The following is a 20,197-nucleotide window of genomic DNA, read 5'->3' as shown; positions in this document are numbered from 1 at the left end:
GTCCCTCCGCAATCGCAATTTGTTTCAGATTTTTTAAATGTTTTCCAACGGTTCAGTTCCAAAATTCAAATTCAAATTCACACCATTTCAAAACATTCCACTGAAGAAAAAATCCCCAAAGTCCTTTTTCAAAACATTCCACTGAAGAAAAAATCCCCAAAGTCCTTGAACATCCTCAAATAATTTCCCACTCACCAAAATCCTTCTCCCCATCCCCCAAACCTCCCTCAAAACCCGCTAATCAAATCAATTTTCAAATCAACTTTCAAAAATTGAAAAACCCGTCGAGTGTCGCCCCCTCTCGCGTCCCTCCCCAATCGCCGCAATTCGCCTCCCCTCGGGGCTCGCCGAACGCGCCAGTGGCGCTCACCTCTCCGGCGCACAATTCCCCCTCCCTTCCCCCGACGCCGCCGTCAACGCTCCTCACAGCTCCCAGTCTCCACTCTCCAGTACTTGTCATGCTTTGGGGGTGTGCGGGTCAGTGATGGCGGCGACAGTGCGGTTGAAGATGCAATGCGGCACGATAATACCCCTGTTTTTCCTTATTTACATTCTGTGCTACACAAACATTGTGAGTGGCATGTTGTTCGAGCATCACCAGTGCAGTCATCAGCATCCGAAGGCGCACGAGGTGAGTGACCCCCGCATAATCTCGCACTTTCGGTGAAAACAAGGGGTTGAGGGCTTGAGTATAACCTCTTTTTTTCGTCTCCCTTCGGCTTTTTATCCCTTCCGCCTCTCTCGTCGTCCGTTTTCCCCCGTAATCCCGAGGGCCGAACAATAGCCGGCGATTTTCGTCTCATTATCCTGTCGATGTGCCCAAAAATCCCCCGAAAAACGCCGACAAAACCTCCCGTGCCCTTTTGACATTTTTTTTTTCAATGAAAACATCATTTCGCCTGCCGTAATTTCGTGTTTACATTCGGAATGCCCTCGCCACAACGTGACACCGGCCCTTCTTTCATCCGGAAATTACCGCGTGTGTAGGGCAATTCGGAGTGTCACGTGACAGCTCCTCTCGACTCTGTTTACGTGCATTTACCTGTGTTTACTATCGCGTCGGGTTGAAAAATGAGATCATTCATGAGTTATTTAGGGGACAGAGGGTTCGGGGGACTTTATTGGGTGTTACAGCGGAGTGGAACGGGGAATCCTCGGGCTTGACCCCGCGTGAACACTTTTCCCTGAATTTCTATGGAAACTTGTTCGTTGCGGACGGCTTCTTCTTATTTGGAATCACCGACACGGTAGTGAAAGTTTTTTGTTGGGTGGATTGTATTGGTTGTCTGCGTGGTGACAGAGTAGAAAAGATGGAGCGATGTATTTGTAGACAATTGTTACACGAGTGGGAGACAGTATCTCGTGGTGATGGCCGGCGGATTTAGGACGGGAAGGGGACGTCGAGGGGGTCTTGAGGTCGATTTGGTGAATGGGTTTTTAGGGATTTGTTTTTGTGGAAATGAGGTTTTTATCTGTAATTGGGGGTGGTACATGTTGAATGGAACAGTTTTTAGTTTGGGGGAATTCATTTGTTGTTTTCGACACTAATGCATTTTGTAATACTCTTGCATTTTGTTATTTTGTTGTTTTAAGAATATTTCATTGATTTCATCTAATCAGTTCATTATAGTAATTCGTTTATTAAGAGAGAGGAGGAGTAATTGATTTGATTAAAATATCTGTGGCTTGTGGATGTCTGGAAATCGTCGTTAAAAATTCAATTCAATGAGGAATTATTTCCATGAACATGTCTTAATTTATATGAAATAAATAATTTATTTATTCGGGAATCAAATGGACAATTCATTTGATGAGAACAATTAATTATTGAAGGTTGACAAAATTCTTGTTGGGAATTCATTAGTTCTTTTCAACTGAAATCTTGCATTTTGTTGTTTTAAGAATATTTTATTGAATTCATGCAATCAATTTACTGTATTAATTCGTTTATTAGGAGAGAGGACGAGTAAGTGATTCAATTAAAAAATATGTGCCTTGTGAATGTCTGAGAATTGTCATTAGAAATTCAATTCAATGAGGAATTATTTTGATGGAAATGTTTTAATTAGTGTGGAACAAAAAAATCACTCATTCGAGAATCAGATGACCGATTCATTTAATGAGAACAATGAATTATTGAATCGTGATAAATTTATTTCTGAGAATACGTTAATTGTTTTCAACTTGAATGTTGAATTTTCCTTTTTTTCACAATTTTTTTCTTTTGAGAATATTTTGTTGATTTCATTTAATCAATTTACTATATTGATAACAATCTGTGAATGTCTGAAAATTATTGTTAAATCTTCAGTTTCAAAAGAAATAATTCCCATGAAAATATTTCAATTGTATGAAGTAAATAGTTTATCCATTCAGGAATGAAATGGACGATTTATTTGATCAGAACAATTCATTATTGAATGTTGAAAAAATTCTTGTTAGAAATTCATTAATTCTTTTAAAAATATTCGGTGAATTTTAACCAATTACAAATCAAAATTCGCTTCATTTGTTTCTTGTGAATATTAATAATATCTCATCAAATATTCTAGAATGAATAATTAATTTAATTGGAAAATCTGAGGGTTGATAATTATTCCGATGAAAACGTGTTAATTGTATAAAATAAATAATCAGTTCATTCATTTCATTCAAATTAAGCATCTGATCAATAATTTCATTTCTATCGAATGAAGCCTTCGTTTTTATACAAAAAAATCTGTTAATTTTTTTAACTCCTCACTAAAAACGCCAACAAAGCTCTAATTAAAACAAATTTCATTTCGCACTGCAAACACCACGAATGACAATCAGTAACAACAAATAATGAAATTTTTGACTGAACAATAATCGCGCAGTGTGTCTCGTTGGAATGCATATTACGTTCGTACGGCTGGGCGCGTGTCATGCACGAAATTTCACGCGCTCCTTATAACCGGAATCAACCAACCCCATTTGAGACAAGGTATATGAATCGCGTAGGCTGCATTACTGGTCGAAATGCATGAATGATATTAATTACGACGTGAGAATTCTAATGTATGTTAAATTCATTCCAACCGGCTCTTGATTGCATTTTCATGGGTTTAATTTGAGGTGTGATTAACGAACGATATTTATATTCATTATGAAAATCAAGTTTTATGCATTAACAGGGGGTGGGTGGTGGGGGGGGGGAAGAGGGGAACATCGATCCTGCCATTAGCCGGGGTAAAAACACATTCGCGTGGAGATGACAAATATTGTGGCAGATATGAGAGTTGGCTGAGTGAGTGCATCCGGTTCTTTTAGCTTTGATTACTTTTCATTTATCATATGCCTCCCATATCCAGCGGTGCATCAACATAATAGCTTCTGTGTTACACGCTCCGATTGCCACTCTGTAATTATGCCGTTACGTTTTGATGGATTCCGGACTGAAATCAGCGGATTATGGGGTAAATATTGGCCCTGTGAGTTTAAAGAAAATTTTCGCTTGAGGTGAATTGATTTTTCTCGGTGAATTTCAGAATTTTATTTGAGTGAGATACTTTTTCTCATTCACAGCNGGGGGGGGGGGGGGGGGAAGAGGGGAACATCGATCCTGCCATTAGCCGGGGTAAAAACACATTCGCGTGGAGATGACAAATATTGTGGCAGATATGAGAGTTGGCTGAGTGAGTGCATCCGGTTCTTTTAGCTTTGATTACTTTTCATTTATCATATGCCTCCCATATCCAGCGGTGCATCAACATAATAGCTTCTGTGTTACACGCTCCGATTGCCACTCTGTAATTATGCCGTTACGTTTTGATGGATTCCGGACTGAAATCAGCGGATTATGGGGTAAATATTGGCCCTGTGAGTTTAAAGAAAATTTTCGCTTGAGGTGAATTGATTTTTCTCGGTGAATTTCAGAATTTTATTTGAGTGAGATACTTTTTCTCATTCACAGCAAAAACGAATGGCTGAATTTCATACGACTTTTGTAGACATTTTTCAGGCACTGAAAATTGTCTGAGTAAAATGAGAATTTGTCTGAATGCCCAAACATTTTAATTCAGGTTTGAAATTCACAGAAATTTTCATTTTATTCAGACGTTTTTAGTGTCTGAAAAATGTCTGCGGGTGTGTGAAATTCCTGTTGACGCCATGAATTGTTAAACTGTGGGGATCATTTCATGAAAATTGCATCTAAATTTTAATGCCATGAATTATTTAAAAAAAAATGAAATTAATTATCAATTCTTTCTGTTAATTCTTTGCCGAACATAAAAGCTTTCCTTTGAGTCCCACTTGACCCTAACTTTCCTTACATTTCAAAACGTCTAAATAAATAATAATAATCCTAAACAAAATTATCAATCAACAACTAAATGACAGCAATTAATATTTATCATCGTAATCACGTTCATTTTTCCAATTAAAATATTTCAATTGAACCAGCGATGCGTCCCACACATCAGCATCGCAACAATTCATTAGCGCTTCCCAATGCTGAAATGAAAGAAAATCACCGGAACAACAAAAATATTAATTGAAAACCAGCTGGCAGGCCAGAGGCCCGATTTTTCCGGGGAAAGTTGGAATAAAAATGCCGCAATCGGAGAATGCGGGTTCAATTTTTCAAAAATGCCGGAAGGCAATACGGATGTCTATTAAATTTCCGCTTTTGATTTTATTTTTTTTTTCGACCGTGGTTTTTGCGGTCGCTGAGCGTTTCATTGCGCTGCAGACGCGACGCAGCGGTGAATCGCATACTATCGCCGGCGAAAGGGAGAGGGAATCCAAGTGAGAAAACGCGTAACGGCGAGCGTGAGGGAGGCAAAGTTATTCGATTAATTTCACGTTCGTTCAGTTATGATATCGGAGAACCTGACGCTTTCAATTTGGCCGGGTTGCCAGCAATGAAAAGTTCAAAAACGTTACACGTCCGGTGTTTTGGACATTTTGCATGATGTACACTCGTTTCTTTCGAACGATTTCTGAATGACACACGTCGTTTTCGGGGGCAACGACATGGCATGGGGCATTTTGGAAGGGGAATTAATTCTTGTGAAATTGCAGACCTTGCGGATGGTTTTATTTCTGTTTGATTCAGCAATTTTTGCGGGATGAAATGGCATTTGAATGTTTTTGTTTGAGGCTTTTCAAGTATCTTTCACAGTTTGGTACAATAGAGAGAAATTTATTTTTAAATCATGAATATTCAGCGTCGTTAAAATTACATTTTGCCCAGAATTATTATTTTTCGAAAAATTCATTGTTTAGGTATACATAACTGAAATTGTTTAAACTTTCCAAAACCTCATTTTTTAGGCATTAAATGTATTTCCGATAAAATTCTGAATATGAATAAATTTCGTTGCGGTTATAAATTATTTATAGAAAATGCTCGCAATTTTAAAATTATTTCATCAGTTTTCATTCAAAAGTAAACTTTACAATTTTTTTCGGATTTCTAAAATGTTTTTTGCAAAGTTTAAATAATAAAATAATTGTAAAATGTCCGGAAATTTAGGGTCAAATGGGCCTCAACTGAAAGCTCTGATTTTCGATTACAAAAGTAGAAAATTATTTCACTGGAGAAAAATAGCCAAAGTATTTGGATACAGGGATGACCATCAATCTTCCGATTCTTCAATATTAGAAGAATTTCCGACTTACATTAATCATGGTTTAAATATACCAACGAAATTAAAAAATACTGAAATAATTGATAATCCAAATTTCCAAATTGATTGGGAATTAAATATTTAGTAATATGGATTTGTAAAATTTGTATTAAGACAATAATACTAAATTTCCGATAATCGAAATAATTGTCATTCTTCCTAACAAAATTGCTAATTAATAAATCCTTTGGAATTTGAATGACTTCAATATTCGAATATTAATTAATATTATTCGGAATTTGATGATGACGTCAATATTAAAAATTTAAGAGTGACATTAACTAATTGACTACTTAATAATTTACCGGTAATTATAATTCAGTAGCGAAGTGGTAAAAGGAGATAAATCAATTTTGACTATTGACCAGTTTTCAGTCAATATCTCGGAATCTAAGGGAGATAGCAAAATTTTTGTTATAACCTTTTTTGTGGAGCCGATTGAGTGCTACAACAAATGTAATTACGAAAATTTCGCTATCTCCCTTAGATTCGGAAATATTCCTCAAAAACTCAACTGGGAGATAAGTCGACTTATGGATATGGCCCCCTCTGCTTGGACATCCTTAAAGTGGTATTCCAAATATTTTTTGTCAGGAATATCACGTATGCTGACCCTCCCCAACGCTCACAAGGGTCAAACAAAGTTACCAGCATTTCGTATCCCTTCAACTCGGAATTTAATATTATAGACATTTGAATCACGAGGGACGACAGGAAAATACAGACATCATTCCTATTGATCTGAGCCAGAGGAGCGGAAAAAAATGAGGCGAGAGGGTGATACTGTGTACAGTAATACTGGGATAACGTTTAGATATGGCGGGGATGGTAGGAAAAAAACATTGAAATAAGACAGGCCGGAGAGACGTTGGAAGGCAGCGGAATCCAAAGCCAAAAGGAGCCCCAGGAGGCGAATGTGTACACATCGTCTATACGGACCACCTCAGGCGTCTACCGGGTATAACGCAAAACCCTACCCTCCTGCTGACTTTTGATAGTAAACCGCTTGGCGTACAGCCAATAAGCGTCGCATAATTCATTTCCCAAGCTTCACTTATTCCCGTTTCCTTATTTCTACCAAAACAGTTTATACTGTATATAGATATGGATTGTGTCAATATTGCTGGATGATTATGCGCCGGATTATTGTTGGTGGCGATGACATGTTGGGATAATTTCGGCAGAAGGTGGGGCAAAATGAAAACTGGACATTTTTTTAATATTCATAAATCAGGAGTAAATTCAGGAAAAGAAAATTCAGAAGCGTTGGGCCATTGAGAGGATGCAGTGTACGCTTGAAAGAAAATAAAAATTATTCTCTTTCATCAGCAGATGAATAAAATTTTGACATTAAAAAAAATTCAAGTGGCCGTTTTGCTCCCTCGTACGTTAAGACGTCTTGATTTACGACACTTGAAGCCCAATAAAGTTGGGCAGCCAGGGTTCGCGGACCAACATGGCGATTATGTCTAAATTATCTGCTTTTTATCTGCTCTATTTCTGCGCAAACCAAAAAAAATCTGCTCTTTTTTCATGCAAAAAAATATATTTTAAGAAATTGGCCATCTAGCTGGGCGGCCAACTTGCTCAAATGGGGTCGATGAGTACAAAAACTTAATGTCTGATTTATCAGCTCAATTTCTGCGCAAAAAATTGCAAAGTTTTGATTTTTAGTAAAAAAAAATTGGGCTGAAACCGCGGAAGTGGATGAGCGCGAAGTTGTTTACAAATAGAGGGAGGCTATAGGAAAATTATCTGCTCTTTATCCGCTGCATTTGACACGAAAATGTGTATTTCGAATGTAAAGATAAGATTTTTTTTTGTCTGAAACCGAGACGTTTGGTAGACAAGACTTTTTTCGGTCTCAATTTAAGACACTTGAAGACTATTCAGTCACTAGTCACTTATGGCGGCGGCAACACATTAACCCCATTAAGACATGAAATCGCAAGACGCGCGGATATTCTTTATTATTTCAAATGTCGTTATTATTCAATGGGAGAATGAAAGGTTGAATCCATTACATTTCACAATTAATGATAAGAATGAAGAGGGAAAAATCATTGAATAATTTTGAGATTTTGATGAATTACTTTCGAAGTTTCTGTGTTATAAATTGATATTCTAGGGAAATTAATAATAATTTTCTCAGGTTTTCATATGACGAAATGAAAGAAAATCAAATAATGCTATTTGCGAAAAACGGAGAATTTAAAAAATTGAATGAGCAAATTTATGAGATTCATGAAAGTAGAGGATGAATGAAAACCCAAGAAAGGAGAATTAATTAACTTCACGCTTGATGAACATCACAAAATTAAGAATTATGACGAAGAATGACTTGTGCCTTTGAAGAATTAAAAAATACCGCGTGTTTCTTCAGCGACTAACTTCACACGACTCATTGACCAATCGGAATTGAGGATGAGTGATCAGGAGTTTCGATATATTTCGATATGAAGCAACTTCACGAAACGTTCTGCTTTCAGAGATCGCAAATTGAGCCCCTCAAAATGTCTTAAATTCGAGACCAAAGACGTCTTAAAAAAGCGACAAAAGTGTCTTCACTTCGGACAGGGTTTCACTACCCCCAGTTAGAAAAAATAGTTGTGCTAGCCGAGGCAAAGACTGAATAGGAAGAAATTAATGAAACGAAAGGGAAAAAAAACTCACTGGTCTCTCTTATCCCCTGATATTAACCCTTAAGGGCTTTTCATGGGGTTGCTTTAATCAGTTCCGACAGTCTCGTGCGTCTCGACTTTTGTTCTTCCTTCTCAAGTTTTCCCACTCCACATCTCGCTGTACTATAATAATGCATACCACGTTTTAACGTCAGACTTCTCATTTCTCATTTGTTCTGATTCGTCGCGAAGTCGTCAGGTGCTCAAGCCCCAAAAGTAGTTGGAAAGTCTGTTACAATGTGGACAAAGAGCTTCAAAAACCGTTGAGTTTGAGGATTATTTATTCAACCGGGAATGTCATCCTCTCTGATTTGACGAATGAGCAAGGAAAATTACTCTTCGGTGGAGTGGAGGGGGTCGTTGAGCACTCAATAATGTAGCATGTGGTGTGTCAAGGGCTTGATACATGTGCTATTGACATCGGCGATGCAAAATGGGATCAATTCACGGTGTTAACGCCTCCTTGTCCCGATTTATATTACGCGCCTTTGAGTTGAAAACACGAATACTCAATTTGAAAACTTCAATGGATATGTGGAGATAAAAGTTGAGGGGGAAACACGTATGAAAAAATTGTATAGAAATTTTCTACACGGATTGCGTATAGAATTTCTGTAGGATTTTCTTATATGATTTTCCGATATTTCCATACAGGCAGGTTTTTAGGTTTTCTAAAAACTAGGTGTCTGATTTTTTATGCAAATTATTTTTATACGATCACTACAAAAATCAGGTGTCTGGCAGCTATCTGAATTTAAGATGTCAGATGGTAGAAAACGTCTGAATCTTCAGATGTGTCTGAAAATCTGACTAATGTCTGAAAATTTCAACTACCGTTTCTGTCTGAAAATGGTGGTAGACATTTTTTGTCTGAAAAATTTCAGGTATTTATTTTCAGATATTTTTTGTTTCTGACATTCAGTTATTTATGAGGGATTCAAACATTTTATTATTAAGATATCTCACCTGATTCAGACGGCAAAGTCCATTCAAATGTTAATTTTTAAGATATTTCTCATGTGTGAAAAATTGACTCATCCACTGCAAAAACTAGGTGTCTGACAAGCATCTGGAATTTAAGGTGACAGATGGCAAAAAACGCTATTTCAGACACATTTTAATGCCTCAAACGTGTCTACAAAATTGGCCAAACAGAAAGATTTCGTATGGTGTTATTTAAAAATTTATGTATAGAAATAATTCGTATAGAAAATATTCATATAGAAATATCCGAATATCGTATACGGAAATCGTATAGAAAATTTTAGTCTAGGTTTTTTTTTAGTCTAGATTATTGGGAAATGATTGAAATTGCAGATTTCGGGAAAATTCAATCAATTAAACGTTTATTAAAATATGTTATATCAAATATGACAAATAAAATGTATTAAAAAATATATGATATGATATATAGTGTATTGAAGATATATTGAACAGATATTGAGGAATCCATTTACAGGAATTATTGTGGTTTCTAGCCATTTTAGAATGCATTGAATAATTGCATTGAAACTTGCGGTTTTCATTCATTTTTCCAGAAAATTTTGATTTTTTCATTGACAATACGTCAAATTTCCTTCACGCGAAGTATTTTTTAAATGAAATTATATTTTCATCATATTAAATTGACATAAGTCGAGTTTTGATAGTCAATTTCACAGATTTTTCTCATGAAATTGAGCAAACAGTTCATCATCTCAAGGCTAATGCACGTTAGAGACATGAGTTTCTTCTGGAGAAAATTAGAAACTGCTCTTCTCTGTGTACACTTCACTTTTCCTGAAACTTATTCCTTAAAAAATTGAAAAAATTTAGCTTCCATTTTCATTTGAACTTTTTCATTTGAAATTTTGATTTTTAATGACATAATTCCTTCAATTTTTAACAGGGGTGTTAATAATTTTTTTAGTTCATTTCGACCTATTGGAAAAACATGAATATTCAGTATTAAATTATGCAGAATTTTCAAGAAAAATAAAAAAAATTATTCTCATTAATTTTGTTCATCTGAAATTGTGAATTTTTAATGACTAAATTCCTTGAATTTTCAACAACGATGTTAATTTTCCTTCAGTTTATTTCGATTCATCGGATTAAATTCGTCGCCTGTCCTATCTCTCGTTAACGCAATTTATCAGTGATCTATCCGGTCGTAACACCAAATATTTACCGCAACACAATATTGCAATGTTTGCCCAATGTAAAACCACAACAAAACACTTCCACCGAGATGAAATTTTTTCATTCGGTGAAATCAGGATTAATTTGTCAATTCAATCACGAGAGTTTTATCAATTGAATCTCTTCCCTCTGCCCGAAGCAAATGTCAGCATAGCCATATTCATATTAACACAATGAAGTAATCTGAATATTTTTTTAGCNTCTCTCCCCCCCCCCTCCCCGTTCTTGTATTTATTTTATGGCCCCTGAATTTACATACATCAGCTCTTCTTCCACCTCCGATTCTCATATGCCTCGTACAGTGCGACACTTGCCCGTCCATAAAACCCAGCGAGCCAAGTGGAAAGTCGCTAACTCTTTTACCGCCTCTCGTCACGGCACGTCAATCGTCATGTACGATTTGCGCCACAGCAAAATTTCACCAGTTTCATGGCCATTCATGTCATAAAGGCAACAACCTGTTTTGTATTATGAAGCTGTCGTGATTGGCCTGGCGAAGGCATTGTGATTTTCCTTGGAGTGACGAATAGAATTATTATTTTTTTTTTGGCCTTGTACTAAAATTACTGTTTTTGCTGCCGAACGGAAGCTTTGTAGTCGTTGAAATTTAATCATTTTTTTAAATGTAGGTATTGTTGAGACCTATTCATCGACTTTAATTAAAATTTAATTCATGTTTTAATTTTGGGAATTTTTAAATAAAAATAAAAATCGGTTGCTCCAGGATAATTTAAAAAAATGTGCATTCATTGAATGATGGCTCTAAAAATTGTGGCGATGTTCCCTTGACCGAATGCGGAGATGAAGGTGATAGTAATAATCGCTGTTCTGATTTATAGAACAATTCTCAGAAATTCCGCATTTTTTGAAAATGAGAATTCCGGAGATATTTTTGGATATGATGCTTCAAATTCAGGAATTAACCGAATTTCATGAATTTTTTCATGAATATAGACTTTAATAACCTCGATTCATTGACGCCAATTAAAATTCAATTGTTCATAAAAGTTCAAAAAAATTATATTTTTCCAAAAATTGATTTTTCAACGATCACTCAAACAATTGTCATCAAAATGGAATTAGTCAGGGCTCAAAAAATTGATAACAATACCCTCTTGATTCGATCAGAATACGATAGGTGTCGCACAATTTGTTGTTGAATTACAGCACATTGTTTATGCGATTTGAACGAGAAAATCGCTTTTTTTATGATTACTGAAAGAATCATCAGTAATAGCAATTAAATCAGGGCTTGAAAAGTATATTTCAATGCCTTCTCAATCAAGTTGAAAAACTATGAGAACAGCATCATTGCTTATCAAGTTAAACAATACCGTCATGAGCTTTTTATATCAAAATCTCTATCTCTATTAAACTCAGGTACCAGTCTATTATGTTGAATACTTATTCATATTGATTCATGGTCCCGACTAACTTCTGACAGAACCTGGGTTAAACTCTGTCTAAATCCTGACTAAACCCTGACTAAATCCCGGCCACACACTGATTAAACCTTGATTGAGCCTTGATTAAACCCGGACTGACAACGAATTCGAGTCTTGAGAGGGTCTGAATGTAGAATTATTTGACAGAACGAAATAATACGCGAAATGTTGATGACATTTCAGTTAATGATAGTACTACGACATGGAAAAATAGAAGAAGAGAATAGTGAAATAAGCATTTCAAAAAAGAGAACCCACTCGGAAGCAAATTACCAATTTATTAGCAACAATACCTATACTCATTTATAAAAAAATACCATTGTCCACTTGTTTCAACATATTGCCCGGATATTCGACAGGAATTTCCACTTCTTCACCCCATTTTTTATGCTCCAATTACTCCCATATCCGCCGCAAAAAGAGCGAACAGCTGGGAAAGCTGATGTTTGCTTTTACCCCAACAGCGTTCTGAATTTCTTTCGCTCCATCGCTATCTTTCTCCCCTTCGTACATGAATTTTATTTTATTACACAGTCGCATTTTAAGTTTCGCGGAGGCGTGCATTTTTCGTGTTAAGGGAGGAGACGGTGAATTCATGGTGTGTCAATTTTAGAATATTCTCGCCTCTGATAGGGCGAGGAGTGTTGTCGATAATACAACTTCACAATCTGAAAAGACGTGCCACGCATACATCGCGGGTGAGCAACTTTTTCCAACGCGATGTCTATAACATCTGTTACATTGCTCCCTTCTGGGAGCACGAAACGTACCGCCTCTGCATTCCCGAGTTATATTGTTATCGTATGATATTGAGATGAGAATAATGCAGGGGTTACAAATAGATTCGTCTTCTTCTGCTGCGACCTTTGATATCTTTGAAGTATTCAAGTGATGAATGTATCCTTTTAGGAGTGGAATAAGGAGCTTAGAGAGATATAATAAGGGGGAGTTGCCTCGAAAGAGACACGGCGTAAAAAATATAAGCTCCAAAATTCTTCTTTGAGGGGCGCATCAAAGAGGGAAACGTGTAGGAGGTCTATGGAAAAATTCTTGGGATTCGTGGAGGGATAAATGAAAAAAATGAGCCGCTGCGCACACGATAAATATGCACATTTCCACCGAGAGAAAAACGAGAAAACAAAATAAAAATAAATAATAGCACGAAACTAATTTCTTCAGTTGAATATAGCCTTTTTTAATAAAGGTTTTTATTCGAGCCACACGCAGATTTTAATTCGAGTGACACGCAGAAATTCATATGAGGGTCGGAGAGTAGTACAATACGCAACGTGTCAACCAATCATCCTTAGATCCATCTGCACTATATTTCGCGATGCGCTCTTGCACTCGGGCCTCAAAAAACATTCACATCTTGTCTGACATCTCTGTTATAAACTTTGGTTTTGAACTCTTGTTTCACAAATTTGTTATATACAAGATCTATGCGCGCGCTGATCTATTCATTTGTTGAAATGAAGAAATGGAATTCATTAAATTTCATTTTCTCATGAATACCTTATAAATATTGATAATGAATCAAAGAGAATTCGACTAATGATTGAAGTGAATAGCGAAGTAGAGTAAGAGAATCTATAAAGAATTTTTCATTTTCAATTAATTATCTTCAATTTTTTTTAATAATCGGTCTCCATAAAAGGACAGAATTTATTAATTTCACCGATTATATATATACATGTGAAATATATATATATATATATATATATATGACGTGAAAAAAAAATTACCACTGAAGAATTTGAAATTCTGTCACTGAAGAATCTGAAACTGCCGCGTGTTTTTTTTTTGTGAATATTTCGTGTCATATATTGACCAGAGTTAAGGATTAGCGGTCAGGCAGTTTCAAGATATTTCGATATAAAACAACTTCGCGTTTCTTTCATCTTTAGTAAATAGAATTCTTTATAAATTTGAGAACTATATGGAATTGGCCCCTATTATATATATTTTTTATATATTTTTTGATGGGGACAAAACAACTTCACTAAGTTTTCATCCTTCGCAGACAGGGGTTTTATCATCTTCAACCGTTTGTTTCACCCATCGTTCTCCGCGATCATCCGATTTTTTCCCACCACGTTCCTTCGCTCGGCATAACGTCTCAAATTTCAAATATTCCCTCCGCCTCTCCCCACCCGCTGCATCGTCTCAGCCACATCTCGACGACATCCCGTTCATTTCGCACAGCAAAATGTCACAAGTCTCTCCAGTACTTTATTATATTCCAACTCCCCCGGATGAACCTGAGACGGGGTATCCGAATGACACCTGCTGCGGATATTGAATCACCCGAAATGAAATTCTGAAGTCAATTCCAGCTACAACCCCGTAATTTATCCGAAAGTTGCGAGTAGTATTTCCTGATTCAATTAATTAAACTTCAGTTGAAACTTTTGAGACAATAAAATTCGCTTGAATCCGGAGGATTGCCGATTCGTTTCAATTGATAATGAACAAAAAACACGGGGAATGCGCGGCGAGGGGGCAATGCAGTCATCAGAAAAAGGGTCGGTGGGTATTTTTATCCAATAAGTGGCCACACTTATCCCACAGCACAGAACTTACTGGCGGTACGTGTATTTCTTTCCCTTGACAGTCGGATGCTATAAAATGGACTTTTTACAGCTACAAATATCGGGAAAGCTATAAACCAGCACTCAGTCGGTTTTACTCATCGCCAGTGTAGTTCTTCATCTACGCAGAATGTTAGTTGCATTTATCATTGTTATGGAGATTGAGAAAATGTATCTGACCTTATGTTTTTCACTTTTCCTCGGCAAAGCTGGCGATCTATTCATTCACAGCATTTATTGATTTATTTTATTCTTGGCGTAATCGCTGTGGATTATTCATTGAAAGTGTCGAGACGATTTCTCATCTCAGTCCTCATCTGGGAGAAATGAATTTCGATAATTGATGGGAATTTCTTTAAATATATCTCCATTTCATTACTAAAAAAATTTTTTTGCGCTTTCGGTGGAACATATTAAGGACAATGGCTCATTTCCATTCAATAAATTTCATCTGACCAATAATCAATAATTTTTTAAAGAAATAACTCCATTTGATTTAAATGCATTATTTATCTGAATGTAGTGATTTTCAATGTCTAATATTTTGAGAACGGCTGAGTGAAATTTCCTGATTTCTTTTTCATTTTGAAGATGTTTTGATGAGCTTTAAAGTGAGAATTGACTCGTTCAAATCGTATCGTTTGATCTGGAGATATTGCCTCATTCAATTCCTGTACACCAAAATTTTCAAGTAATTCCTGATGGATTTTTTTCCCATCACTTACGACTGGCAAATTATTTTTATTAGATATATAAAAATATTAAAAACTTTTAGGGCTTCACTATTGTATTCATCATCTTAATAGAATTAAATTGCAAATGATTTAATTTCGGTTTGAACTGTAGGAATAAATCCATATTATATAGTCGTCCAAAATAATACTCTTGAATTAATTATCTCGACCGCTGTCGCATCGTGAGATGCCATTCAACGTCTATTTCTACTTAATTCTCTGAAATCGCGATTGAGCAACGAATTAAAGTTCAACATCCGCCGGTAGAGACATCGTTTATCCCTTGACAATGTCATCGTTATCCACGTCCAAAGTAAACATTCTTCACGATAACCCAACACTCAAAGTCATCGGCCAATCGTTAAGGTCCTCTCACTAAGCAATTCTACGTAATCCGGCAGATAACGACACTAACAATGAAATAGTATCCCCTAAAAACTACTGAACCTTGAAGTGTTTGATGGGACATTCTGCAGTGTCCACTCGAGAGGTTGGAGACCATCTGTTGAAATGGTCCATTCGCGTTGAAAGCAAATAAGGACATTCAGATGAATCAAATTTTACTTTCAAGGTTTAAAAATAATTTAAAAAAAAAGAGGAAATCTATTTTCCTTTTTTTTTAGTTTTTTTTAGTTTCATTTGAGCCCAAAAAAACTCTGGTCTTCAACTCTGGTTTTCAATTGAAGTGTTTATTGGACAAAGATATACACTATTCAATAACATTTATTTGATAAAACCGGAGCCTCATATAATTCTATGTAGAACAAATGTATTTACCCGAAAGACAAATGTCTCACGAGAGCAGTTATTACTACGAAAATTATCTTCTTTTGGTGGACCCTATCTTTCTTATCCTCAACTTAATTGATGTAACGTTTTTGCCTCACTCAATTGCTAATTCATTATCAAAAAAATATTAACTATATTGTGACGAAGCCAATTTCCCACTTGTTACACTTAAAAAAAAAATTTTCTCAACTTTCTCTCTAAATTTTCTTTTCGCGCAGAACTTTCGCGATAAATTCTTTATCAAATAGTCACAGTTATCCAAAGTTGAAATACTCTCACAAAATACAATTTAAAGACCGTAAATATCCCCCTATGAACTAATGGGAATGAAATATCCCGCGTTGGGGGCAAAATCTATGATGACAGGAGAGTGTAGAAACCCCCGGATCGATCCCCGTTGATGAAGTTATAATAGTGTACTCCGTCGCGAATCCCTGCATGCTTCATATTCATGCGAATATAAGGGTTGCACTTGATCGAACTCGATATTGCTCACGTGATAACACACGCCTCCTCCAGTGAGCCTCCGCTGAAGCGCTATCATCATCAGACAGCTACGATTCGAAAGAGGAAATTAAAAAAAAAAAAGGGGCAAACAAATTCTGGATATTGATTGAGTGGAGCACGAGAAAAATTTTAATTTTCCGCGGCTTTCATCCTTCCATCCTCCCCCATCGGCTTCCTGGCATGACTCGTGACAGCAATCGGCTTACCTCCTCACCCAATCCAATCAACTCGCGCTCGAGAAATTCTCCGGGAAGTCTGAGTGGTTGTGTCAACAATTCAGGAGAAATTATATCACTGTGATTGGGAATTTTTCAACTATTTTAGGTCGATGACGAGGGCCGGGGAGGGAACTCGGGGAGTGATGATGGCGGGGGATCGATCAATGTCAAGGATATTCAGGCACTTTGAAAATTTTTGGTCGAATTCTTTTCTAAAAACACACGGGGAAAAAAGTTGGTGAAAAATTAGGGAACTAGTCAAGTAATTGTTTATCCATTTTTAGTGGGAGATGAGTGATTTTTTTAACCGAACGACATAAATACGTGAATAATTAAATGAAGTGATGAATGAAGTCATCATTAATTCGTTAAATCAGCAATTACTTCTGATTAATGAACAATCGTCTGTATCAAAAAATTTCAGTGGAACTGTCACTCGATAAAATTTTATCTCCGAATGCACAACAATGTGTTCAAATCCAGAGAAATTACACACTTTAATCAAATAAAGCTTTTCATTTGAAATTTTTTTTGTTAATTTCAACAGTATTTTTGCTGGAAATTGTCAAATTCATCTAGTTATTCGTAAAAATTATTCAGTGATATCCTACAAACAATTATTACACCTAAATAAATCCGTTTTCGTTACCTTCTAAACAATGATTTCGTTTCTAAATAATAAAATCGTCATTAGGATCATGAAAGCATTTGTTATTTTGAAAAAAAATTTAAAAACTGTTCATTTTCTTGAATAGTTTTTTAAGTGTAAATCTTCCGATAGTGAGTTTTGATCTGTACATAAATAAATAAATAAATAAATGAATGAATGAATGGACGAATGAATGAAGTCATCATCATTTGGCAAAATCAGTAATTACTTCTTGCTAATGAACAGTCTCAATTATCCCAATCTCAGCTGATTGATATCCACCCACCAACAGATTACACAACTTATGTTATAGAAATACGATAACACATTACCGGCGGGAGTTGAAATTTAAAGTACTTTACTCCAATTTACGTTATTATGGTAGCAATTAATTGAGTTGGACGTTGAGGAAGGGATTGCAGAGCCCATACTACGTAAAAGTCGGTGTGGATGAGGGGTTGGAGAGTTGGTGTGGTATCTCGTTACCATCTCCCCTCAGTCTCATTTACCTAAAACAAGAAAATTACTCCAGTAGGATTTTCCGTGATAGGTTTTATCGATTTTACGAAGTTGGAGATTTGTTGTTGCTGGTGATGTGACACCTGATTGTCGTTGAGGTCAGGGGGTCTTTGTGTAATTGATATTTACCTCGTGGGTATCCCTGATCATGTTCTTCATACTAGACTGGGAATCATGTAGAATTTCATATTGAGATTGTGGGATATCATGCATGCAATCGGCTATAATTCCTGAGCGAATGATCCGATTTGGACGAGTCACATCTTATGTTAAAGCTTGAAAAAATACCTTGAAAATGAAATGAAAAATATTGAATTTCACTCTGCCGATCTCGTGTTATTGCCAATTGAAAAAGGTCTACTTCGCAACACATTTTAGTAGTCTTCATAAGCGTTTCAAATACGCTGTCTTTGAGGTCATGTTCTCACACAAGCTTCCTAAAATAAATAGACTTCATCGATAAGTGAATAAATGAATCACTTAGTTTGGTATCTCGGCTGCTTTTGAGTACCCAGACATCAGAGCTTCACCAGTTGTAAAGCAATCTTGACAAACTACTCGGTCCTACTAACTGGTTTCGTTCAGGTACTGGAAAAACTTTGCCTAGTATGAAGTATACTCGTCATGTACCACTGGGTAAACCTGTAGTGGTGTTTGCTAACTTCGGCAGGATGAATTGAAGAGTAAAGTGTGTCGAGTGTATTCGATCTGTGTTATCGGAATCCCGATAATCTGGAGTATCTTGTGGAGGATTCTCGAGTGTGGAAGATGCACTATCTCGTCTGGTCGGTAGATTCATCTGCGATGTCCATCTGTCCACGTTTTCGTAATCTGCGTGTTCGATAGCTGGTAGAAAAAATTTCCAGCGATTTTCCATCAATAAAAATAAGTCAATCTCAATTTTTATTAATTTTTATTTAAAAAAAAACAACTCATTCGGAAAATTCGATTGCATTTTTTTAGTTGACTCGTAAATTCCCTTGACTCAAAGTGTGAAGATGAGAAAAATAACGGTTGAGAAATTTTTCCGCGCCAAGAGTCATGTTCACATAGGTTATTCTGCGGGGGTTTTTAGCTACTGCGCCACCTTGCGATGGCGTCCCTGTACAACCATACCTATAACCTCACACACCCATAATGACCAACGACTAGTAAATATTTCTGAAACGCAGACCTTCAAACTGAGTAAATTGTTATAATGAGGCTAGAGCTGACGTAGCTTCTTCTCCTTCATTACAATTAATATAACGAGTAGCGAATGTGGGGGTCGACTCTTATCTCCACGTTCTCTAATTTCTTTCCAAGAGTCATTAAATTTACCCGACCCAGCGGTGTTAAGAAAATAATTAATTATAGAGTTCGTGGAAATGTATCAAAGGGGGAATCGCGAGAGGATTTATGATAATTTTATGACTTCAAACGGTGAAAGAACGGTCTACATTTTGTGAGAAGTTTTCTCATAACTGAGTTTCAGGGAAATCAGCTGTTTAGTTTTTATTACCATAATTTCCACGTTTTTCATTCATGTTTTTTATTTATTATTATTATTGTCTTTTTTTTTTTAATCATGAATATTATAATTTTTCTCATATCGAAAATGATTTTTCAAACAATCTCCAACAGTTTCCCATCAAAAAAAATATTACTCCCCTCTCTATAAAAAGTGGATCAGCACATGTACATAAAATATTGATTTTCCTTCAACTTCGCAAATATTTACTTACCATTCGTTTCGTGATCCGATGCACAACTGATGGTGTATGAATAAAAAAGATTGAAAACAAAGAAAGAAAATTGGTTACTCCGTTTAGTGAATGTCACGCCGATGTAAACAGCCGCTTGTCAATCCAATATTTGACTCCTCATTTTCTCCCGGCGATTTCATTTTTGTTTTCACAACCCGATTATTTTAAGCATTGAGCATGCGAGAGGGATATTAGAGATTGTTGGAGTGGTTTGGTCAATATTTTTGAAATAGCGAACTTCGAAAACAAAAAATGTTATTTTTCGAAATAGTGTTTATTGTTTTGGAATTGGAGAAAAAATGTCAAAATTCATGTGGGAAATTCAATTGTAATTTTTCTTTTAATAATTCAACAAAATATTTCATATTTTGGACCGTAAAATTGCTTATGATTTTCCGAACAATTTTTAATGGCCGTGACTATTCGCACCATTGCGTGAATCACTCCCGTACACTCCACGCATGCGTGAAGTTTGTGTGTTTCA

At 36.1% G+C, this 20,197-nt stretch overlaps 1 protein-coding gene across 2 annotated transcripts in view; it reads left to right on the top strand.

Annotated features, from left to right (window-relative positions):
• The first annotated feature begins 467 nt into the window (after nucleotides 1-467).
• The window catches only part of LOC107041227 (leishmanolysin-like peptidase), a 131,200-nt gene continuing 111,470 nt past the window's right edge, over nucleotides 468-20,197 (top strand). For both annotated transcript variants that reach the window (XM_015261672.2, XM_015261671.2), the window contains exon 1: nucleotides 468-631. In XM_015261672.2, coding sequence (XP_015117158.1) covers nucleotides 485-631 — 147 coding nt within the window. In that variant the 5' untranslated portion in view covers nucleotides 468-484. The remainder of the gene's footprint in view (nucleotides 632-20,197) is intronic.

This window comes from Diachasma alloeum, unplaced genomic scaffold (genome assembly GCF_001412515.2).
Source record: "Diachasma alloeum isolate Michigan unplaced genomic scaffold, Dall2.0 Dall_scaffold_00359, whole genome shotgun sequence".
NCBI lineage: Eukaryota > Metazoa > Arthropoda > Insecta > Hymenoptera > Braconidae > Diachasma > Diachasma alloeum.
The sequence above is the reverse complement of the archived record's forward strand: the minus strand, read 5'-3'. Positions and strand labels throughout refer to the sequence as shown.